Genomic DNA, 23,441 nt, shown 5'->3' with positions numbered 1-23,441 from the left:
TTATCCTGGCTTTCTGACCTGAGCCCTCTCTTGTGAGAACTGCCCTCCACTCCTCAGCCCTTGAGGAATTAATGGGGTATTCGATCAAATGTTCTCCCTTACTGGCCCAGCTGACTGCAAAACTGTTTTGATGACAGTTTCCCATCTGACTTCACTGGTTCTGTGTATCTTCTCATGCCTTCTGATGCGGTTGCTTTCGTTGTAGACCCAAGTGGGACGTTTTGCCCCTCAGTTTTCTGGCTACCAGCAACAAGACTCTCAGGAGCTGTTAGCCTTCCTTCTAGACGGGTTGCACGAAGATCTGAACCGCGTGAAGAAGAAGCCCTACCTGGAGCTGAAGGATGCCAATGGGCGGCCAGATGAGGTATGTCATGAGGACTTTTGAACAAATAGTATTCCCCAGACATTGCCTCCTAGTGAGAGTTGCGGGGACAGCTTGTTGTTCTTCTGAGTATTGGTGCCAGAGCTGGTTGCCTCTTGCTGTTGGTGATGGGACTGGGGGTTCTGGTGGAGAGGTGCATTCCCAGTCAGAAAGGGCCAGCTCAGGTTGCTCCTGCTGCCACCTTGTGTCTTCTTCACGTTGATGTCGGTTTGGTATAATTTCATTGGTGTTGCAGAGCCTGTGCACCCCGTAAGCTGTAGTGCCTGTGGTGTGGGCTCTTGAGATTATTACTGCTCTCATTAAAATCTATCTGAGATAGATAAAGTAGTTTTTATTAATATACTGGAGCACTTACACCTTTTACCTTGATTTTCTGAACTGTGAAAAGGGAATTTAGTATATAAGTTACCCTCTCCCAGTGGGATGATCAATCTGAATACTTTAAAGTAGCATTTATATCTTAAAGGAAAAAATCATTGGTTAGCTGAGCTATAAGTTGAAACCTCACTGGAGGGACTTCGGAGAGGCAGGCTTTTCCCTGGCCGGGTCCATGTGCTCACAGCACTCTCAGTGCATATGTCTCCCATCAAAGGACAGACAGATAGATGCCTTGCTTCTTAATTCTATGTCAACACTTAAAGTGTGTGATCAGGCATGGAGCTGGCATGTGGTATGAGTATGGTCTGCTAAGAGCAGTCCTAGCCCCAGCTGGCCTGGACCAAGTTCTTGGCTCTACAGACTGCCTCATGGTCCATCTCAGATTTTTTTTCTTAAATTCTTAACTGAGGATATTTTTTTCATTGATTCTAGAGAGGAAAGGAGAGAGAGAGAGAGAGAAACAGAAACATGGATGTGAGAGAGAAACATCAGTCGGTTGCCTCCTGCATGTGCCCTGACTGGGAGTGAACCCTCGACCTTTTGGTGCACTGAACGGTGCTCCAAACAGCTGAGCCACATTGGCCAGGGCTTCATTTCAGATTTTTCTGTGAATCATTTTAGATGCGGGAGTTAAAGGACTGAGTAAGGGGTATTGAGAATGTCCTAGTTATCCCTTCTCTTTTCCTTCAGGTGGTCGCAAAGGAAGCCTGGGAGAATCATCGGTTGAGGAATGACTCTGTCATTGTGGATATATTCCATGGTCTCTTCAAATCTACTCTGGTTTGCCCAGAATGTGCCAAGGTTTCTGTGACCTTTGACCCATTTTGTTACCTAACTCTCCCGCTGCCCTTGAAGAAAGATCGAGTTATGGAAGTCTTCCTGGTTCCTGCTGACCCTCGCTGCAGACCTACTCAGGTAAGAGGCTTGTCATCCTCACGGTACCTCTGGCTTTGAGTGGTCTACAGACCAAGAGTGGAGCCGCTTCCATCTCCTGCATCAGAAACTCCAGCAGCTACCACTGAAACCCCTTGGCACCTGCCTAAGTGTGTGCCCTTGGCCTCCATCAGACCTTTGTGTAATCCCGTGTCATTCAGGGCCTATTCTGAAGGTCCTCCACGATTCTGTCACCGTTTCTTCTTGCTCCATTCATTCTCTAAAGTAGCCTGGCTGATCTGCTAAGGAGTCTTTGAATCTGAATGTTTGAGAACCAGAAGCAGGGTACTTTCCTTGGTTAGGTTCACTCCTAAACCAGCTAGGAGAGTGTGGCCAGAACAGAAGGCCAGGTGAGAGGTGTGAGCAGCAGGTCTGAGTGTCCGATGGCTTGCTGCGTGACTGTACCGCACAGTTTCTTGGCATTAGTTATTTCATTTCTAAAGAAAGGTGACCTGTAGGACCGGTTGGCAGTTGTGGTAATTTTAACAGTTCTTTGAAGAACAGTTAATAAAATAAAGCAATGTTTAGGGGGAGAGTTGGCCCAGGGCCTGTGCTATGGCCTGAATAGCGAGGCAGATGCTGGTGCAGAAACCCTGCCTGTTTGCTCTGCTGGCCACATGTCTGTCCCCTAACCTCACTCTACACTATTTCTAGAAGGACACCCCTGCGCTCGAGATACATGCTCTTCCGGGCTCACCTCCCACTTTCTAGAGCGCGTTCATCTCACCCTTCCCGTTTATCCTTTGCAGTACCGCGTGACTGTGCCGCTGATGGGCGCCGTGTCTGACCTGTGTGAGGCTCTCTCCAGGCTGTCGGGCATTGCTGCAGAAAACGTAAGGCAGGGCGGGTAGTTTCACTCGACCTGCTGGGGGAATTTTGGAGTTTATTTTCAATCTTGTAGCCGCTTTTGGGGAGTAGTTCGTATTGGCCAGCACAAATGTGATTTATCTGGATGCTGCAGGACCCCTGGCCCTCACTGTGCATACTGTTGCTGAGACCATCCCTTCCAGCCCTAGTCTGGGGACCACTATCTTTCCACCATTGGGGTCCACTAGCCATGGTCAGAGAGCTGCTGCTGGTTTCAGGCAGTTGTGCTTGGGGTTTGTCTGTTCTGACGTGCTAAGGATGGCTTGGCGAGTTCCAGCCCTGGAAACACTCCAGAGGCTTCTGGTCTCTGGTCAGCACTCCCTCCCTACCATTCCTGCCGCTCGAGGGCAGATCCCATCGTGAACCTCTGTTCAGATGTTGCCAGCGGGTTTTTTGCTGGCTGCCCCTGAGCTCTGGGGCTGGCCACATGCTGGTCTCTGGAGGCACATTTTTTTCATTTGTTCCTAGGTTTGAAGTAGGGTACTCCTAATCCACCCTATAATCTTTCTGCTGCTGTTGATCCTTAGATGGTGGTCACAGATGTGTATAATCACCGGTTCCACAAAATTTTCCAAATGGATGAAGGTTTAAACCACATCATGCCTCGGGATGACATTTTTGTGTGAGTACTCAGCGGTTTGTGCTGCAGGGTCAAGGGAAACAGTCTAGAGAGTTTGCCGCCTTGGTGTCCCCAGAGCAGGAGTTCTGGCAGTTGATGCCCATGTGGATTTGCCCTGATCCCCAGGTTCAAGAGGTGGGTGTTAGGGATTTGTGGGCAGCCATTGTGCTAAGCACCTCCTGACCCTTCAGAGCCAGACATTCCAGATAATTCTCAGCATGAACACAGCCTTTTGTCAACACTTGCTACCTGTTAAGGCCTATTCAACGGTCCTACAGACATCCTGCTGTTAGAAATGCCTTTCTCAAAACAGTCACAGCCATATGAGGGGCCGTGGGAAGACAGAAGGCATGTACAGGGAAGGTCTTGCCCTTCACGCCATAGGCAGCGGCTCCCGAGGCTGGTGCCAGTCACAGCAACAGAGGGTTGACTTTAAGAGCCCTTTTCAGCTCCATCGTCCTGTGAGCTCCGAGTCAGTTTCCTGGTCCCTGTGGGGACTGTGCACTGCAACCCCAGCTTCTCTCCTCAGCCCTTCCCGAGTTCTCTTGCTTCAGGGTGGCTCCTTGTCGCATTTGTCCCTCTCCCGGGGGGTGGGTAGGTGAGCTTGCCTGCCTCCCGGAGTTTGAATTTGGACCCCAGCCCTGTGGTCTCTGCCTTATTTCCTGTTACTCAGTAACTTGCCCCTGCTGGAGAGGGTTTCAGGATTTTGTTTGGTTTTGTTTTTGGGTCCTCACTACACAAAATAGGCCTCTCCTTCCCTTTACATTTTTGCTTCGTGACTTCTTGGTCACTCGAAAAGTAATAGTTCTTGGCCATTCCCAGATCCTCACTCTGTTCACAGTGGCACAGGCGGCCTCCCCACTCTAGCCATCTTCCGTCACTTTACAAAGGAGGGCGCCAAGGACTGGGCTGCAGGCCTAGGGCACGTCCATCACTGACCCCAAGTCCTTAACCTAACACAGACACCCTCTCTTCTGGAAACTAATGCCTGTACATACCTGAGCTGAGAGGAACCGGGTGTCACCCCGTGGGGAGATTGGCAAACCACCATCAATGAAGGAAATTTCAGAGGGTTTGAGGGCCAACCAACAGGAAGGCAAACTGTTTTAAAGATGAATTGATAATTATCTTACGAAAACACCATAATAGCATCTGATACTTTTTGAGCATGTGTTGACTGTGCTGCTCAGTTATTTAATTCTCACCACTGCACTGTAAGGTGGGTAACTGTGTTGTCTATTGAGCAAACAGACTTGGAAGTTAGGGCCCTTAGCCTGGTCCCAGCAGCCAGAAACTTGGCAGGGATGGACGTGGAACCTGGGCCAGCCTCACTCCAAGGCCTGGTTCTTGACCGTGATGTTAGACCACAAGGTTAGAGCACACCTTGGACATTTTTGTGAGTTGTTTTTTTTTTTTTTTAGAACTCCGTCTGTATTTGCTACAATCAGGACATCTGGGGAGGGGTGTGTGTGTGTTTTTGTGTTTATAGTTTTCAAAAATTGAATCAGTAAGTTTGTGTCTCCCCCTATAGGAAGAGGGAAAGACTACAGTCGGTTGCCAGCAATTTTGGTAACATCTGTTCCAGGATAAAACATCTATAAATCTCCTCAGTCCCATGTATTCACTAAGTAAGACACATTTTTCAAAATCATTGATTTGTATTTACCAGTTTCTTTGGTTATCTCTGATTTTTAAAAAATTAGATAAGATTCTTTGACTTCAGTGTTTTTGAACAAAGACGGCAAGCAGTTCGTTTTATAAATTGGCTTCTTCATTTGAAGTAAAGAGTCTTTGGCTAATATTCTGGGTGTACATCCTTGTATGGTATTTTGTTTAATGGACAAGGCACTGAGAATGCCTTTTTAAAACTTGAAGTTGGTGACAAAAGATGAACGTGGTGGCCAGGCCTCCTGTGTGTCTTTGTGTCTGGAGTGATGGCCTGGATGACACCCGTCATCTGTGCTGAGTCCCAGCTAAAGGACCACAGAGCCTGAGGCCATGGTTGGGGGAAGGAGAAAATCACATTAGCCCCGAGTCCAGGGTTGTGTAGGTTCATATTGTGCTGAGAGTGACCCTCCTTGGGACCAGCCTCTAGAATCAGAATCGTCTTGAACGTGGTTTCTCTACCTTTTGGGCTAAAGTGTGCTCTGTCCCAGTAACCATAGTCTTGGCCACCATGTAGCTGCAGCTCAGATCTCTGTTGCTCACAGGGACCTGCTCCTGAATGTGTCCTCTTGTGTGATTGGCACAGGTACGAGGTCTGCAGCACCTCCGCGGATGGCTTGGAATGTGTCACGCTTCCGGTCTACTTCAGGGAGAAGAAATCCCGGCAGTCAAGCCCTTCCTCTGGGGCAGTGCTATATGGGCAGCCACTGCTGGTTTCTGTCCCCAAGCACAAACTAACCCTCGAGTCTTTGTACCAGGCTGTTTGTGAGCGTATCAGGTTGGTGGCAGAACTATGATATGCTTGTTATCTAAAAACATTACAGACTCAGTAATAGCAGCGACTCTCCCCTTGTTGATTCCCTGTGCCAGCCCCTGGGAGGGCCAGGGCAGATGCTGTCGGGACGGGACATCTGGCACATCTTAAGCACCATGATGCTGAGCATCTAAGCCTCCTCTTGTCCCTGGAATCAGGTCTCATTGCTGTCAGTCACCTGCTTTAGGGAGTCTAGTGCTTCGCTGGCATTTTGTATTTGAGTAAAAGTTTTGACATGTTCACTGTCATTCTGAAGCTGATAACTAATGTTACTGGGAAATTATTTGAAAATGACGGTGCCACATGGCATGGAAGACTCGAAACACTTTCTTAGAGTCTTCAGTGACTTGGTAGCTAGACACCTTATCTCTTGGTTTCCTCTCAGTTTCTTGAAGTGTTCAGGCATCACATGACTCTAAAATCGTTTTATTTACATAAATTGCTTTGTGAAACCTGAATATATATGTTATGAACTGCCGTCTAGGTGAGTAGTAGAGAGAAATACATAAATGTTCCAATGGATAATTTTTTTCTTTCTCTTTGTAAGCCGCTATATAAAACAACCATTGCCCGAGGAGTCTGGCAGCTCACCCTTGGAGCCCGGGGCCTGCAATGGCTCTAGCTGTGAAGGTGAGCGCTCGCCACGCCGTGCCCTCCTGACCTCCCTCTTCTTCCAGAGGTGGTGTACCCGTGGAGAGGGGAGGCTCTGAGGCTAGGGTGGGGGCTCTGCCTAGAGAGCAGGCCTGGGACTCACTGCTGGTGCCCACTGTCCAAATTTGACGCCTTGCGGCATCGTCTTAGACATGTGTGCTTGGTTTCGCCTCGGGCAGACTAAAGCCAGCAGGATTAAGTTACTTGCCCAAGGTCACAAGACAGGATTTGATTCTGCTTTGCTGGGATTCTCACCTGGGTGCTTCTCACCTGGCTGGTGTGGCTCAGTGGCTGAGCATCATCCCATGCACCCAAGAGGTCACCAGTTTGATTCCCGGTCAGGGCCCATGCCTGGGTTTCGGGCTCGGTCCCCAGTAGGGGGCATGCAGGAGGCAGCGGGTCAGTGTTTCCCTCTCTCTCTAAAAATCAAAACATACTTTTTAAAAATCTGGAAGGAAACACCACAGTTGGGTATTAAATAAAATTTTTAACACTGACATAGTGGCAATTTATGTACACATGACTTATCATTTGTGTGCCAGGAGAAGACGAAGAAGAAATGGAGCATCTGGAGGAAGGCAAAGAGCAGCTGTCAGAAACCGAAGGCAGCTGGGAGGATGAGCTGGGAAGTGACCGTGGGGAGACCACGCAGAAGAGCAAAGGCCAGCCCTGCCCCAAAAGGCTTTTTACCTTTAGCCTTGTGAACTCCTATGGAACGGCCGACATAAATTCACTGTCAACGGATGGGAAACTACTAAAACTCAACTGTAAGCACTTTCTCTGACCTTTCAGACTGGACGTTTGGGGGACCGAGGATCTGCTTGAAAAATGCTTGCTCTCAATACTCACTGCTTTGGGCTTTCATGACCGCCGTGTAGCTGCAGGAACAGACATTTGTGTTACGCTTGGCTTGAAGCTCCCTGAGAATTGCGTAAGAGACACTGGACAGCCTGGCCGGGTGCTCAGTCAATTGGAGCATCGTCCCTGTATGCCGGGGTGTAATCCCCAGTCAGGCACAGACGAGAGTCAACCAGGGAATGAGTAGATGAGTGGAGCGACAGGTCACTGTTTCTCTCCCTCTCTCTCTCAAATCAATAAAAAAATAAAAAAATTTTAAAAAAAGATACTCTACCCTGGCCTGTTTGGCTCATGGTTAGAGCATCGGCCCACAGACGGAAGGGTCTCGGGTTCAGTTCCAGTCAAGGGCAGGTACCTCGGTTGCAGGCTCGATCCCAGGTCAGGGCCCATGGGGGAGGCAGTGCATTGGGTGTGGATGGCACAGCCTGAGCGTGGTCCTTACTCCTGCCCCTGAAGAGCTCCTGTCACTGGCCATTCAGTAATGAGCGACACTTTGGTCCTCCACAGCTCGATCCACACTGGCCATGGATTGGGACACCGAGACCCGGAGCCTGTATTATGACGAGCAGGAATCTGAGGTGGGTCAGGCACATGGGACCTGGGGCAGTGCAGGTGCTGGTTTCAGCTCTGGGTGTGCGTTAGGATCACTGTCAAGTTCTGTTTCAGGCTGAGAGTGACAAGCAAGTCAAGATTTTTCGTTCTGTTCAGAGCTCATGAGGTTGCGGCTCAACCTGGATAGATCCTGTTTCCCCAGCAGAATTCAGTGTGTTGTTTCCCACAGGCCTTCGAGAAGCATGTGAGCATGTTGCAGCCTCAGAAGAAGAAGAAGACGGCCATGGCCCTGAGAGACTGCATCGAACTCTTCACCACCATGGAGACACTCGGGGAGCACGACCCCTGGTAGGCACTCCTGTCTGGGCAGGGGCGCCCTTGCACCTGGAACTCTGACGTCTGGGCCAGCAGTGTACACACAATCCCTTTGTATTTGCACGAGTCACTCTTTTATGTCGCCAACCCTACGACACAGGTGTTTCCTTGGGGATCGTGGTTTCCAGACTAAGAAAGCTGTCGTCCTGTTTGGGAAGGTGACTTAGACCCCGCTTGTTGTGGGCAAGAAGGGATGTGGGATTGCTCTCTGCCTCCAAGCTGGAGTGCCCGCATGGCGCTGGTTCCCTGCCTCCCTCTCAGTGGAGGTTTCTCTTTTCAGGTACTGTCCTACCTGTAAGAAGCATCAGCAGGCCACAAAGAAGTTTGACCTGTGGTCCTTGCCGAAGGTCCTGGTGGTCCACCTCAAACGTTTCTCCTATAGTCGGTACTGGAGGGACAAGCTTGACACAGGCGTGGAGTTCCCGGTCAGGTGGGTGCCTGGGCTGCACAGTGACTGGGAAGATTCAAACCAGGAAGAAGTCTGGGTGCTGACTGGCAGAGGGTCTAGCCACCAGAGACTTTGCTGCATTGGAGTGTGTGTTGCTGGGCTCTGGGAGGTTAGACTTTGGCTCATGTCACCTCCCCGTCGTCCCACCCATGGGGACAGTTCTCCAACAGAAGTGCTTCCCCAGCTGGGGCTGATGGTCATTTCTGCCCCTGCTGCTTCCCCTCTCAAGTCCCTCCTTCCACCTATATTACCTGATTTTGCCATCTGTCATTAGTCCCAGGGAGCCTGGGCTCGGCGGGACAGCACAGGCACAGTGCTGCTTCTCATTGACAGGGTGACAAAGCAACCAGAAAGTAGTCTGCTGGGATGAATTGGATTATTAGGGGCCACAGGTGGGGCTGCAGACCACCACGTTCCTGACCCAGGCTAGGGAGTGGGGCTGGCTGGCTGGCTGCTCGTGTCCTCTCAGGTCCCAGAGTCCAGAGTACCTGACACAGGAAAGTGAGTCAACAAGATAGGCTTTCCTTCACAACATGCAGTGTTTAAACTGCTCTGGAGGCAGGGGTGGCGGGGTGGACAGATACATGTGTCCATGTATAGACGTGTCAGTGGAAAAACCTAGGTGGTGAGTATTAGGTATTTGTTGGAAAATTCTCTTAATTTTTTGTATGTTTGAAATTTTTGAAGTAAAATATGGGAATAAAAGCTTTCTGGGGCCTGTCGCCGATAGTAATTTTGATAACAGCTATTTCTACATAGTTACTGCAGCCTTGTCTGTGCCCAGAGCCCTTCCGCACCGTTTGGTCTGGGGTCGGGGTTACCCCGGAGGCTGGCTTCTCTTTTCCAGCCTGAACATGTCAGCGGTCAGAACAGGACCCCGGGCCTGTCCTGTGTGGTCTGTTCATTCCTCTGCAGCTGGCATTTGAGTGCCTCTCTCTGTTCTAGTCTGTTGCATAAAAGGGGTTGCTAGGTTACTGTGATGTTCCCTAAGTTTAACATCTTTAAGGGTTATTTTTTGTTTTGTGCTTAGAGGTCTGAACATGTCCGAGTTTGTCTGTGACCTGTCAGCACGGCCTTATGTGTATGACCTCATTGCTGTGTCCAATCACTATGGAGCCATGGGGGTTGGCCACTGTAAGTACCGGCATCTGTTCCCTTCTGAGATTTTGAAATGGCCTCGGCCAGTTGTCTCTCTCCAGCCTCTTCCTGCTGCCAGGCATGCCTCAAGTGCTTGACTTACTTACACAGCTCCACAGGCCTCAGGCCTGTTGCCCCTTCATTTGTAACTCCCCCCCCCCCCCCCATATTCTTTAATCCAATCATCCCACCTCTGGGGATCTATACTAAGGAAATGACATTGGGAAAAGCTTTGTGCACAAAGATACTCATGGATTTATGACAATGAAAAATTATTAACAGCATGTGATCAAGAGCTGGTACGACTGTCCATCTATCTGATGGAGGAGTTTACGGCCATTGCAGAGAGCAGTTAATGTGGGGAAATGCCAGTGATAGGTTGTGAAAACCACACAAAATTGCATCATTACAGAAGGTAGTATCACAACCATGTTAAAACCAAAAGTAAAGAAACTGTGATTGGGGTTGGGGATGCCTAGGAAGAGAGCCACTAAAATGTTAGTGTTACTTTTTTTCCCCTTGCTCTACTTTGTTTTCCAAAATTCCTATAACGTGTATGTTTACTTTTGTTTTTTAAAATAAATATATATTGATTTCAGAGGAAGGGAGAGAGAGAGAAACATCAATGATGAGAGAGTCGTCATTGATTGCCTGCCTCCTACATGCCCCGCACTGGGGATCAAGCCCGCAACCCGGGCATGTGCCCTGACCGGGAATCGGACCTCAGTCTTCTGGATCCTAGGTCAATGCTCAACCACTGAGCCATGCTCAGCTGGGCTAGGTTTACTTTTATAAAGAAAAGACCTAGTTCATTTTTTTACGTTTATGGAGAGGTATTAATAATGGTGAAGTAAAGAGCTGTGTTTCCTCTTACCTCCTTTACTGCATCTGCTCTGTACCTGCTGCCACCACAGACAGCGTTAGACCCCAAGAGATGACACCATGGGAGGTGTCAGTCCCATTTACGCTCACAGTGGATCGCAGAATTGCCCCTGGCCTCGTATTCTCCCCTATACTGGTGAGGTTTTCTGTTGGCCCCAACAGTCTACTCTTGTACTCCTCCATTTTTACTGTGTCACCTACTGGGTCCGGGTGGCTGCTCAGTTTCCAGCCCCTGTCTACAGTCCAGGCCATCCAAAGGAAGGGCAGGACCTTCCCCCCCCTTTCTTTTTTTTTTTAAATATATCTTTATTGATTTCAGAGAGAGGAAGGGAGAGGGAGAGAGAGAGAAAAAAACATCAGTGATGAGAGAGTCATTGATCGGCTGCAGCCCGCAACCTGGGCATGTGCCCTGACCTGGAATCGAACCCCCCCAGTCTCTTGGATCCTAGGTCGATGCTCAACCGCTGAGCCACGCCCAGCTGGGCAGGACCTTCCCTTTTAAGCAGACCTCCCCCTCACCTCCTGTGCGTACATCTCCTTGCTATAACCTGGTCACATTGCTACATCTAGCTGTAGGAGAGGCTGGGAAATAAAACTGTGCCCCTTTGAAAATGGGGGCTCCACTGGAGGGATCTCTCATCATGTCACATCCTGCAGCACTTAATCTTCCACAGCTTTTTCTCCCCAAATTAACTTTGATACCTGTTTATCTTCATGGTTGAATGTACTCATTTTTAACTATTTTAGCAGATAATATACCATTTGGGTAAGTTTCTCCTCCATTAGGCTGGTTGTGTGAGGGCCCATGTTGGGCCCATAATTGGCACTCTGAGATGGGAGCCACCATACTGTCATTTTGCCAGCGCAGACAGTGGGGGCAGGCCCTTGACACCTCCTCTGCACCTTTTCCTTTGTTCTTCATCGCCACTTTGTACAGGAGGCACTGTGAGGAATGACTAGTCACAGCAGGCCAAGATGAAACCAGATCTCCAGTAGACTCTCTTTTCTTCGAGCCTGGGTGGAGCAGGGATCGGGCATTGTTGTAGGGGTTGCTCTTGTAAACACATCCTGCTAAGAAATAGTATAAAATCAAGACAGGAGTGTTGGCTGTGGGGATGCTTGCATCGTTGTGAGGAGCTGTTACTCAGCCACAGGCTCTTGACTCACAATTTTAGAGAAAGATGAATTTAAGTCTTGTCCACTTTGCCAATCCAGATGCCCAATGTGTCTCTCACAGGGTCTACCCAACAGGCTTCAGAGGCAGTGAGAGGCAGCAGTAGCCACCTGGACAGTGGGGACAGTTTGACTTGGCACGTTCTTTTGAGAACTGTTGTTTTGGCCTGGGCGGGGTAGCTCAGTTGGTTAGGGCATCGTCCTGATACGCCAAGGGTGCAGGTTCGATCCCTGGTCAAGGCACATAAAAGAAGCAACCAGCCCAGCCGGGCGTGGCTCAGCGGTTGAGCATCAACCTAGGATCCAAGAGATCGGGGTTCGATTCCCAGTTGGGGCACATGCCCGGGTTGCGGGCTGCAGCTGATCAATGGTTCTCTCATCATTGATGTTTCTATCTCTCTTTCCCTCTCCCTTCCTCCCTCTGAAATCAATAAAGATATATTAAAAAAAAAAAAAAAAAGCGCAACCAATGAGTACATGAATAAGTAGAACAGCAAATCAATGTTTCTCTCTGTCTCTCTCTCCCTCCTCCCTCCTTCTTCTAAAATCAATAAGTGAAAGAGAGAACTATTGTTTTGCTTAAATCTTGAAGTCTCAGCTCCTTTATGGGTTCCCTGGCTCTGGATTATTGCTCATAACCATCCTGAAAATTGACACGGGATTTCTCTGTTTTTTTGGATTTGTTTCCCAAAATTGCGGTTTAAAGTGTCCCCTGACAGCTCCATTTTTACCCTCTTCAAGCCTTTTTGAGAAGGTACAGATTTGAAAAAGAGATGAGTTCTCTTTTGGTTGTTAAGATACGAGTTGTAAATTACTTCCAGTGTCGGGGTCTTTGTTTTTCACTTTTTGGAGTTCTGTTTGGTGCAGGCCTGATCAGCTGGCCAAATGAGCTCTCTGGTGGCTGCTAGACTCTTTCCTTTTGACTTGGCAGACACTGCATATGCGAAGAACAAACTGAATGGGAAATGGTATTACTTTGATGACAGCAATGTGTCCCTGGCCTCTGAGGATCAGATAGTGGTGAGTAGCCCTGATACTTGCTTTCTCCTCTTTGCCTTATGGACCGAAGTGAGGAAGAGTCCCCCAGGCCAGCTGGTTATTTAGTCATCCTGATGTGACAGTGGAAACTGGGAGCTGGGCCTTCCTTCTGGGCCCTTCCTCAGTGAGAAGCTTGACTCCTCAGGGTTCTGTCACAGGCACCTGCCTTCCCCACCCCCTGGACAGGGTTTGCACAAGTAGCCAAGGGTGAAGGGCCATCACAGTCGCCTGTGTGTGTGGTTGCACAAGGCAAGGTGGCAGGTCCCTGAGAGGGCGTGATCTGAACAGTGAGACAGAAGCTGGGAAGAATGGGTATTTTCCCAACCAGTTAATGGACTTCTCCCCTCTCGTGTTTTAGACAAAAGCAGCTTACGTGCTGTTTTACCAGCGTCGAGACGACGAGCTTCATCAGACGCCCTCACCCACCAGTCTTCCGGGACCCTCTGATGGAGGGACGAGACCGGGCAGCTCCCAGCGGGGCCCGGGGGAGGAGGAAGCGTGCAGCATGGACACCAACTGACGCTGCCTCGGGCCTGCCGCCCGCAGCACCAGTGCAATCCCCGGAGAACATCTTGGCCCTCTGAAGACTACTAGTGTTTGGTCTGATATCCAGATGAGGAGATTCCCTTCTTTTATGAGCAGAAGAAAAAAAGACCCTGTTTGTTCACAAAGGTTTTGTCAAGAGGCTGAATTATTTTTCTTTTTAAATAGGTGGTGAGAAATTTCTATAAAACCTTCAGAGCTGCAGAGTGGGGGTTGGGCAGGGGCACACAATGTCTAATGTCTAATGGATTCCAGACAACGGAAGGAACACACTGTGATTGATTTTGGTGTGGCCAGAAGACCTGCTGCAGGCGGCCCTGAGTCCCTGGATTTCTGATTCTGCTGCCAATTACTGGTCACCCCAGTAGTCTGCTCACAGTAAACACGGCCTCAAGTAAACCTGACGTCCCCTTCTCCCTGCTGTGATGGATTCATAATTCCCTAAAAATCAGCCACTGAAGCCCATTTCTGTTTCCCTTGAGTCATGGAATGTCCAGCTTTCCCTAATGAAGTGGAGACTTGGGGGGTCTCCTGCCCCTCAGTCTCAGGTGGAACCTAGCAGTTCTGTTTCTGCTCCCCCCACCCCTCACCCTTGATGAACTGAAACAGCTGGATACTGAGAGGCACTTCTATTAGCTGTTACTTGAAAGAGTGGCAAAAACGAGTCCCATCCACCACTGCTTTCTCAGCTGTTGGCTTGAAAACGCCAGCCTTCAGGGGGCGGGGGGGGGGGATTGTTAGGCTTGGAAAGAGCACCCAGTCTTGCTAAGAAGTGAGACCCCTGCCCTCCAGTGTGGATCTGCAGCTCAGGTCCCCTGCCCCTGCCAGGCGCCCTTCTACACACTCCCCACCCCCCCCCCACCTCGGCCGTTGTGAGGCCCGAGTCCCGGCAGCTTCTCTCCCTGAGCTGTGTGGGGTCCGGGGCACCCTTGTTTCCCCTCCGAGTGGGTTTAAAGAACATTATCTGACCTTTAACCTGAGCCTTGGCGGTTGGGGCTGGTCACGCGCTATCCGTCCTGCAGCGACCGTTAGCAGGGGCTTTGTCGGGCTTTGTCGGGGGCAGCGGTGTGGCCGCAGTGCTGGGTGAGATTCTCCCGCCCCAGGGTGCGGGTAGGGCAGCCTGAGAACAGGCTGCGGAGCGGGGCGGGGCGGGAGGCGGGGCCGGTGCTGGGGCTCCAGCGGGATCCACGCGGGGAGGAAGGGGGGTCCCCCGCTCTCCGGCCTGTAGCTGGATCAAGCTCCAAGAAGTCGCGGCAGGTGTCCCATTGGGGTGGTTTGCAGCCCCACTGAGCCGTTGTCATTGTTGCTGGGCGTTTGCAATGTGTTACATAATAAAGACGTGGTCGCTTTTAGGGGAGATGTCAGAAAAACTGAGAAGATGCAGGAAGGAGCTGACCGCGGCCATCGACCGCGCCTTTGAAGGGGTCCGGCACTCCCAGCAGAGCGCAGGCCGCCCGAGGCTGGAGCCCGACGCGCCGCGCCCGGGCCACGGGCCGCCGGGCCGCCGGCCCCCGCCCGCCGCCTGCGCCTCCGCCGCCCCGTGCGCCCCTGAGAACGAGGGCCCTGCCCCAGGGGGTGCAAAGCCGCACGCTCCGTGTGCCCCGAGGAAGCCTCTGACCAGCAAGGAGAACGTGTTGGCGCCGCCCTCCGTTCTGGCGCCCGAAAGACAGTTTTGGAGATCGGCGGGCGATGGGGAGAGCTGGAGGAAAGACGGCCTGAGGTGATTCCCGCGACAGCCGCAGCCACAGTTAGGAGGCCGTTTCCGGAAAGTTCCTGGGGGTCCTAGTCCAGCCCCGGACACTGCCCCTGCCTGCCCTGGGGAGCTCTAGGACTATTAGGGAAGTTTGGAGCGTCCTGCAGAATCTGGCCCAGAAAATATGCCTGTGTGTGCGCGCGTGCGTGTGTGTGTGTGTGCGTGTGCGCGCGCGTGTGCATGTGCTTGTGCGTGCACGCGCGTGTGTGTGCATGTGCTTGTGTGCATGTGCTTGTGTGTGTGCACGTGCGTGCGTGTGTGCATGTGCTTGTGTGCGTGTGTGTGCATGTGCTTGTGTGTGCGTGCGTGCGCGCGCATGTGTGCATGTGCTTGTGTGTGTGTGTGTGTGTGTGCGCGCGCGCGCGTGCGCACGTGTTGGGGTGGAGGGGGTGAGAGCTCATGGAGAGCGCTCGGCAGCACCCAGAGTAGTGAATGTTAACCTGACTTTTCAAGTCACATCATTTTCTATGCCACAGAAACAAAAACGTTAACTCTGGTGCCGCGGGCCCACCTTGGGGACCGGGTGAGTGGCTGGCCCCCGCCTTGCCTCTGCTCCCTGCCCGGCCCCAGAGCTTTCTCCACTGCCCCAGGCTTAAGGTCTCCCCTAGACCTTTCCTTCTCTCAGGCAGGTGGCTGCAAACTGCCCGGCTCCGGACATGAAACAGGCTTTGCCGTCTTGGCTGCCATGTAGGCAGAATGAAGAAGCAGTTTACCTGGTTCAACTTTATAAATGTCTTGGTTCTCAGAGACACGCTCAGGGGTTGTTGATGCTGCTGTTAGTGTCCCTGATTTAGCAGCTTCCAGTTGTCCTCTAATCACAGCGTAAGGGACGGTATGAGGCTGCCAGTACCTTTTTGTCTTAGAGATTCCCTAGCACTGAGATCCTCTTCAGTATTTTCTCGAGAGAGGGTCTAATTCCCCACATTTTTCTCCCCCCTCCGGGGGCTGCAGGAAAGATACGGAGAAAGATTTGAAGGTTGACTCAAATATGCCACTGAGCAGGGCTGGCCAAGAGGTGACGAAGGACCTGCTGGATATCATCGGTGAGTACCGAGGGCTGCTCTGTCCTTTGCCTGGGAGGAGAGGTCCTTCAGCAGGCCCTGTGTTGGCGGGTGTCCCAGGGAAAAACACTCATTTCTCATTCCTGTACGTGGTAGGTTGGCCTTGCTCACGGCAGGTGCTGTGCACAGAGCCCTAGAGCTCATAGCCCGGTGGAGTCGCTTCAGAAATGCCTAGTTACAGCGCATCCCTGGGCCGACATTTTTCCTGCACACACATTTGTATAGCCTGTGGGTGAACTATGTGAGCCCTGTTTTCAATGGCTCCCACTACGCTGTGCACACAAGCTCCTAGTTAGGGGATGCAGGGCCTCCACGTTAGGGGGGATGAGGGAGATGCCCGGTGAAGGGAAGTACTTGCCTTAGGTCACAAAACAAGACCCCTGCCAGCCCACCACTTTAGTGGACTGAGTCTCCTCTAGTCACCACAGGAGGTGAGCTGAAGTCATCGCCACCTCTGCTCACCGTCTTCCCAGGCCCTTGCCAGCAGCAGGCAGCATTTTGATTACTCCAAAACCCCGTTTTTTACAGTCTTGTCACTCCCTATAGGTCAGGGAGTTTACTGAGAGCCAGGACGAGTAGGCATGCTCCCACTCACACCTTCCTTGGGGACTGGCAGCTAGTTGGGCTCAAAATGCTGGAGCCAGAAAGGAGGGCACCGAGCCCACCTTAAGATTTGGCACTCGCTCTGGCAGCCTGCTGGCCCCACCCAGGGCAGACTTGCCAGACTTTCCGGGCCTTGTACAAACCCAGAAGAGCGCCGCCCGTCTGTGGGTTTCAACTTGTGCCTGAAATGTCTTTGGAAACGTCTCACTGGAACTGTAATGCTGAATGTTCTTATTTTTAAGACAGTACAAGCATCCGAACTATTGAAGAACTGGCCGGGAAACTAGAATTTGAAAACGAGCTGAACCGCGTGTGTGATCCCTGCGGAGGTTCACCCTTCACGGAGGAAGCCTGGGCCCTGCTCATGGACGAGAGCCCGCAGAAGGCCCTGGTGGCTGACCCCGGCGGCCTCGGGCAGGCTTTCGACGATCACAGCGTCGTCGAGACGGTTCTGGACCTGGAAGAAGACTACAATTTGATGGGCTCTTTCAAATACCAAATCGAGTAGGACAGCTGAGCCGGGCTTTGTTTCTGTACAGCAGGAGGCTGGCGCTGGCGTCCGCAGAGGCCGTCAGCAGAAGCAGCCAGTCACAGTCACGGTCGCATTTTTCACAGGGTGGGCAGCACCCGAATCACCACACCCTTCATTCCGATTATGTCCCTTTTTGCTGGGAGCCCAGTTTGTTTTGTTTTGGTTTTATCCTGTTGCTTTGAAATGTTTCTTACTGGTTTCTTTTTCACTTAACATCTGTTTTTTTGGTTGACGTTCAATATGCCGGGTACTCAAGGCGGGTGTGGGCTGCGGCCTCTACAGTGTCTCTTGGTGGTCTTTCCAGTGAGCCCCTAACTGCACTGTGGCCACTGCCCGCCCAGCCCGGCTCACCCGAGGACCCGCGCAGAGAAGCACCTTGGCCCAGGCCCCTGCCGCCCTCCACACTGCGCGCTCCTCGCCTGCTGCTCACAGCGCTGCCTCTTCCCTGCCTGGGCCCCTCCCCTCAGTCCCCTCACCCCTGCTCCTGCCCGGCTCAGAGGCCTCCTGGTTGCCTTAAAGGGTCCCCTCCTGACAGGACATTCTCACCCCCACCCGCAGCAGACACCTGGGCCCTAGCTGATGGCGATGGGGAGGGAGAGGGACGCACAGGCCCTTCCCATCCACCTTCCTGCCTGAACCTCGCCATCCCACTCCAGGCCTGGCGACCCTGAGGCCACGGGTGGTTCCCGAGCAAAGACCCTGGGGGGGGCAAGACAAGCAGGAGAGGAGGAGCCAGGCCACTGCCCCCCTGAGGTCAGCATAGCCCCCAAAAGCTTAGGGCTGGCTCCAGCCCCACCCCTGGAAAGGAAGGACATCATCAGAAATTGTTTAGACAAATCTCTCAAAACCATGATAGTCCTTCAGGAACCTATTAAGCTGTAGGGTGAGGTTTGATGTCTCAGAAACAGTGTCAGGTAAGGGCCTCCTGAGCTCATGGGGGGTGTGGGGGGTTGGGGAGGGCAGAGTGGCCAGGCACCCCCCCCCCCCAGTACCCCCAGGATATTTTTAGGCTACTTACAAAGGGCAGGCTGCAGAGCTGGCGACACCCCTTCATTACAGGTCTGGTGACTCCCCTGGGCTCAGGTGGAGACCACACTCCCACTCCTTAATGGATCGATGCGGGCACCTGCCTGCACCCTGAGAACCAGCCCTGGCCACTTTGTGGGATGGGCTTCCCCTGGGGGCACAGCCGCCACCGCTGCCCTGCCTGAGGCAGGGGGCAGGACACGGACTCAGTCGAGCAGGGTGGCCCCTTCAATAAACACAGCCTGTGGAGTTGGGGGCCAGTTTCTTCCTGAGCAGGACAAGAGCAAGTGGGAAGCAGTGCTCACAGCAGCCTCGGGCCCGCCACATGGAGGAGGAGCTGCCTGGGGGGGTGCCAGCTGCCTGATATTCAAAAGCCCGGGTCTCACAGCAGTGCAGTCACTGTGGATACTGTCCCTGGAGGAGGTGGAGCTCAACCCCCCCCTCCTCGCCTACCCCCCCCCCCCCGTGAGGGCGAGCCGGACTTAGGGACTTGCTCCGGAGGAAGAGAGCAGGGGAAGGGAAGAGTAGGTTTATATGGAGAGGCTTAAGTGCCAAAGTGACCACCAAGGGGGCCTGTGGGTGTCACCCACCCTGACAGGATGTGACGAGAGGGCGCTCTGGCTCAGAAACTCACATCCACCGTCTAATGGTGAGACGAACGTCAGGCCAGATGGGGGGATATTCCACAGGACACCTGGCCAGCACTCAAGACTGTCGAGGTCGTGGAAAATAAGGACAGTCTCAAACTGTCACAGGCCAGTGGGGAGAGACCAAGGGGACACAGCGACTAAATGCAATGGATCGCATCCTGGAGCAGGAGGACATGGGTGGAAACACTGGGGAAATCCAGATGAAGGCTGGAGCTTGCTTTTTTGAGGCGTCAGCTGTGTAAGATGTTAGCATTAGGGAAGCTGGGTGAGGGGTAGGGACAAACTACCTTTGCAACTTTCCTGCAAATCTAAAGTTATTCCAAAACTTACAATGTATTTTTTTAAATGCAGTTGATCGCAAGTTTGTGAAAATGTGTGTATGAGCAGAAAATTGTGGAGGAGACAAGGGATGGGGTTAGCTTTCTTCCTGTCTTTTGTAATTTATCTGCGATGGACATGTGTCACTTCTGTAGGAAGAAGAAATTATAACGTTTTTTAAAACCCTCATCTCTGCCAACCAGCCATGGGCCTCCCTCACCGGGGGCCTGCCCAGAGCTGACCTCCAGCGACCCGACAGAGGCCAGGGCCCCACCGGAGGCTCAGCAGGACCTGCCCAGGGAGTCCCCTGCCCCTAGGCGCTGGGTCACAGAGCTGCTTCTCAGAACTCAGTTCACATCCCCCCAGGGCCTTGGCATGGGGGCGGCTGCTGGGAACTGGATCTGATCCTAACCCTAGAAGACTGGAAAGGGGGTTTTCCGCCTGGGTGGAGACGGAGGTCCTGGGGAAGGGCGGAGCAGGGCGTCGGGCTGGGGTGGGGTACAGGCGCCCCCTTGCGGCGCAGACAGGCATACCTCTGTTTATGTGAAAATGCAGATTCACCCCCGGGGGCAGTTCGTTCTGGAACCTCGTACTCCGAGCTTTTCCTCTCTAGAAGCAGCTGTAGCAAAGGAGGTGAGCCCTGCACCTCCGCCCCTGGTCCTAGAGAAGTAAGGGTGGTCATTTCCCTGGTGACATCTACTTCTCTCTCTGCGTCCCTGGCCCCTGAGGTGCCCCGAGGAGACCTTCCTGCCTTTGTCGCCGGCTTCGGTGCAGAGGGCAGATGTGTGCTCACCTGCCCAGAGAGGGGGCAGGTCTCCAGGGGCTCAGCTGGAGGGGGAACAGGAGAGCAGGACATTTATTCCCGTAGGACTTCCTCAGGTTTGCAGGGAGCTGGGACCCGACTTCTGGGGAGGACACTAATAGTCATGATCGAGGAACTAAAAGTGTTTTAACGTCATTCGCTCTCTCCCCCGCAGTCCCTCTTGGCAAGGCAAACAACCCGAATTGTTTCTGTGGAAACAGCAAACTGCGATTTGGATGAGCAGAATCAAAATAGAAACACGGCAGCTTCAGGAATTAATAAGAGCTTTGGAGCCTGCGAGTCACAAACTGCAACTTCAAGCCACAGCACAAGCCATGGAAAGCTGGGCCTGGGGGTCCCCTGGCCGCCTCCCCTCAGTGGACCCCCGATGCCAAAGCCACTGGAACCCGGCTGGGTCTGCGGACCGGTCGACTTTGTAACAATACTTAGGGCAGGAGCTGGTCTGTAGAAGCTCCTAGGAGAGGTGTGTTTGGGGGGGACACACAGCTGAGGAAGAAGGGACAGGAAAAGGAGAGATGAGTGAATGGCCAAGTGAAGGTCACAGCTGAGCCCTGACAGCAGAGCAAGGATTCTTTCAAAGGACAGTTCAAGGCTGGCTGAGGACTGCGATGGCCTCTCATTCCCGGCCCTGGCTGTCCAGCCACACGGGTCCGGACCAGAGTTTGAACTCCTGCCGGGTGAGCTCTGGGGCCACTTCTGCTTAGTTGGCCTCGGCATCTGTGTGGCCCCAGCCAGCACATTGGGCTCGGAGGCCTGCCTTCTCATTACTGGGCCTCGGGGTTCTGCTCCCCCGCCTCCTGCCCCTCACTAGGGGAATAGGGGAGCCACCTCCTGGACCTCCTGCTCTGGCTCCTTGGCACCCTCCTGGACCCTCCACTTCCAATCCCAGGGACATAGCCAAGGGAATCAGAGGACCAGGAGAAGGGTGACAGACAACCTGGGGGCCTGTGCCCGTCCCCTTTGCACCCAGGAACCCATCCTGCCCCTGGAGGAGTTGTGAGTTGTTAATGATCAAAGAAGTGGATTAAAAGGCTTGGCAAAAACCCCGCCTAATTCCAGCCAGTCTCCCTCCCTCCTCCCGACTGGCCAGGCCAGGGGCTCCCCGGGTCCCAGGGTGGAACCTCCTCCAAGGGAAGCACCGGAGGGTTAACAGACGGCCATGGCCAGCAGGAGGCCTGCGAACAGGACTAGATCCCTGGAGAGGCTGTCAGCCTGACAACCTAGGCTCTGCTCTGGCAATTCGCTTTCTCCCTGGAGTATGAAGGAGAACATTAATATTTTAGGTTCCTGCTAAATATATATAGAGTGATCTAAATATTTATAGATTTCCGCAGGAAATCTACGTGACAATAATGGATCCCAGCCCTAGGGGGAGGACTCTCTGTGGCAGGTCATCTAGAAAACGTCTGATTGGATGAGTTTTGGCCTGAGGCCTGGCATGAAGAAATTTTCAAAAATGCTCAAAAAAACAACTGGCTTTTTTGAAGGCAGAAAGGATGTTGTTTTCTGGACACTTTGGATGGAGAGGGTTTGCAGGGGAGGTGGCCTGGGCATCTTGCAGGAGACCCTTTATCAGGAGCCCTTGGAGCCTCTGGTTGAAGACAAAAGAAAGGGAAGTTGCTGGGGATGCTAGAGAGTCGGCCTTTCAGGAGCTGCAAGTCCTGTTTCGGGAGCCGTTTGAGTGGGGGGCCGGCAGTCCCGGCACTCAGTACCAAATGCCTACGAGTGTCACTCTCCCGGATGCGGGGGCACAGCGGGCAGGGGGCAGCCGCCGGCCTTCTGGAGCTGATGTTCAGCTCCCTTCCTTTCAGGTGGAGCTGAGACAGTAAAACAGGCCACAGGCAGGGGGTCGGGTGAGCTTCAGGAGAGGAGAGGCCAGAAAAAGGCTTCTCTGTAGGTGACGCTTGATACTTGAATATTGTCAGGTGCTGTCATTGGTGTCACTTTCATCCTCAGACTGTAGCTGGAGTTGTAGCAGAGGGGAAGCCCCTGGGTGGCTCTCTGGTCCCAGGCCCATGGACCTCCCACCACATCCACCCGTGTAGCCAAATCTCTACCAGCATCCAAAGAGCCAAAAACGTTGCATGCTCCTGGGACAGGTCTGGGCTGTGGCATGCTCACCAAATCTGGCAGAAACACAGTATTTTTTTTGTAAAGCCTCAGGAATAAAATAAAAAACAGAATATCCTTTCCTGATAATTGCCAGGCAGTATAATTTTAATTAACCCAGCCTTGTTAAAAAAGAAATTTACTGCTTCCCGGCCAGTGTGGCTCAGCAGTTGAACACCAACCTAGGACCCAGGAGACCTTGGTTAGAGTCCCGGTCAGGGCACATGCCCGGGTGGCAGGCTCGATCCCAGCAGGGAGCATGCAGGAGGCAGCTGATCAATGACGACTCTCATCATTGATGTTTCTCTCTCTCTCCCCCTCTTCCTTTCTCTCTCTGAAATCAATAAAGACATTTTTTTTAAAAGGAGAAGTTTCCAAAGATGTGCCCCCCCCAGCTCCTCCCCCAGGAGACCGTTGCAGTTGGCCAGCCCCTGGTCCACTGTAACCATGTGTGACAGAAAGGCAGTGATAGGTCAGGAGAGATGCAACAGGACTCGGTGGAATGTGCTCCTTGGGTGTTCGAGAAATATGACATAGAGAAGGACACTGCGGCCCATATTAAGGAGTCTGACATTGTACAACCTCACCGGGCACTGCACCGTAGGGAGGAACTTCAGTAGTTACGTGACACATGAAACCAAACACTTCTACCTACTTCCATCTGGGCCAAGTGACCATTCTTCTGTTCAAATCTGATTAAAAGCATGGACTGTACCACACTCCCAGTGATCCATCCAAAAATAAGGATTGCAGTCTCTTCAGCCTGCCTAAAGGAACACCTTGATCTTGAACCTTGTGTTGTTTTGTACAGGCATTCTCTGTACTCATTTGTTGTGGTTATAAAACAATTAGCAAAACAGCTTACATTTGTATTTATTTTCTAGTCCATACTCCTCCGCCCCATGTTTTTCCTCCTCAAAATCCATTCCTCACCCTGCCCCAACCCCCCAAAAAAATTTGTTGGAGAAAAAAAGAAAAAAGATTTCCAGGTATAGACCCCTCTGGTCTGCAACCCTCATGCTAACCACTCGACAGCCACCCGGAGTGAAGAGCTGGAAGGAGCCCACGGTGTGGCTGGGCCCCTTCCTCCCAGACCTTCCTTGCACAGCAGAGAAAACCAGCGGGAAGGCAGAGGAGGCCGGCAGAGGAGGCCGGCAGAGGGCAGCGTGAAGCCCACAGGGAAAGGGGGCCGGGCAGCCTGAGGCGGGCCCAAGTCTACGCCTCCTTGACTTCCGAGATGGATGCTGCCAT

The 23,441-nt window shown here is 52.4% G+C and overlaps 2 protein-coding genes across 4 annotated transcripts in view; both read left to right on the top strand.

Moving 5' to 3' along the window:
* USP4 (ubiquitin specific peptidase 4) overlaps positions 1-14,282 on the top strand; it is a 30,561-nt gene extending 16,279 nt beyond the window's left edge. For both annotated transcript variants that reach the window (XM_081160172.1, XM_081160173.1), the window contains 13 exons: positions 206-364; positions 1,451-1,675; positions 2,443-2,526; positions 3,088-3,182; positions 5,431-5,622; positions 6,206-6,288; positions 6,852-7,076; positions 7,675-7,745; positions 7,949-8,067; positions 8,375-8,524; positions 9,573-9,676; positions 12,666-12,754; positions 13,131-14,282. In XM_081160172.1, coding sequence (XP_081016298.1) covers positions 206-364; positions 1,451-1,675; positions 2,443-2,526; positions 3,088-3,182; positions 5,431-5,622; positions 6,206-6,288; positions 6,852-7,076; positions 7,675-7,745; positions 7,949-8,067; positions 8,375-8,524; positions 9,573-9,676; positions 12,666-12,754; positions 13,131-13,292 — 1,758 coding nt within the window. In that variant the 3' untranslated portion in view covers positions 13,293-14,282. The remainder of the gene's footprint in view (positions 1-205; positions 365-1,450; positions 1,676-2,442; positions 2,527-3,087; positions 3,183-5,430; positions 5,623-6,205; positions 6,289-6,851; positions 7,077-7,674; positions 7,746-7,948; positions 8,068-8,374; positions 8,525-9,572; positions 9,677-12,665; positions 12,755-13,130) is intronic.
* Positions 14,283-14,538: 256 nt separating this feature from the next.
* Positions 14,539-17,669, top strand: LOC308567862 (uncharacterized protein C3orf62). Of its 2 annotated transcripts, none has more exons than XM_081159937.1 (3): positions 14,539-15,035; positions 16,020-16,111; positions 16,975-17,669. In XM_081159937.1, exons 1-3 carry the CDS (start codon positions 14,635-14,637, stop codon positions 17,238-17,240), a joined length of 759 nt encoding a protein of 252 aa, XP_081016063.1. In that variant the 5' UTR covers positions 14,539-14,634; the 3' UTR covers positions 17,241-17,669. The 2 variants fall into 2 exon arrangements, with proteins under 2 accessions (XP_081016063.1, XP_081016064.1); XM_081159938.1 differs by having other exon boundaries at positions 16,020-16,115; positions 16,979-17,669.
* The last annotated feature ends 5,772 nt before the right edge of the window (positions 17,670-23,441 follow it).

The sequence above is a fragment of the Miniopterus schreibersii genome, assembly GCF_964146895.1.
Source record: "Miniopterus schreibersii genome assembly, chromosome: 15".
NCBI classification, from domain to species: domain Eukaryota; kingdom Metazoa; phylum Chordata; class Mammalia; order Chiroptera; family Miniopteridae; genus Miniopterus; species Miniopterus schreibersii.
The sequence above is the reverse complement of the archived record's forward strand: the minus strand, read 5'-3'. Positions and strand labels throughout refer to the sequence as shown.

Bases quoted from the DNA above. Each gene is read 5' to 3' on its own strand.
- LOC308567862 (XM_081159937.1), top strand. From the start codon at position 14,635: ATGTGTTACATAATAAAGACGTGGTCGCTTTTAGGGGAGATGTCAGAA. The intron at 15,036-16,019 runs GTGATTCCCGCG...CGGGGGCTGCAG, and splicing joins TGGAGGAAAGACGGCCTGAG to GAAAGATACGGAGAAAGATT. The intron at 16,112-16,974 runs GTGAGTACCGAG...CTTATTTTTAAG, and splicing joins GGACCTGCTGGATATCATCG to ACAGTACAAGCATCCGAACT.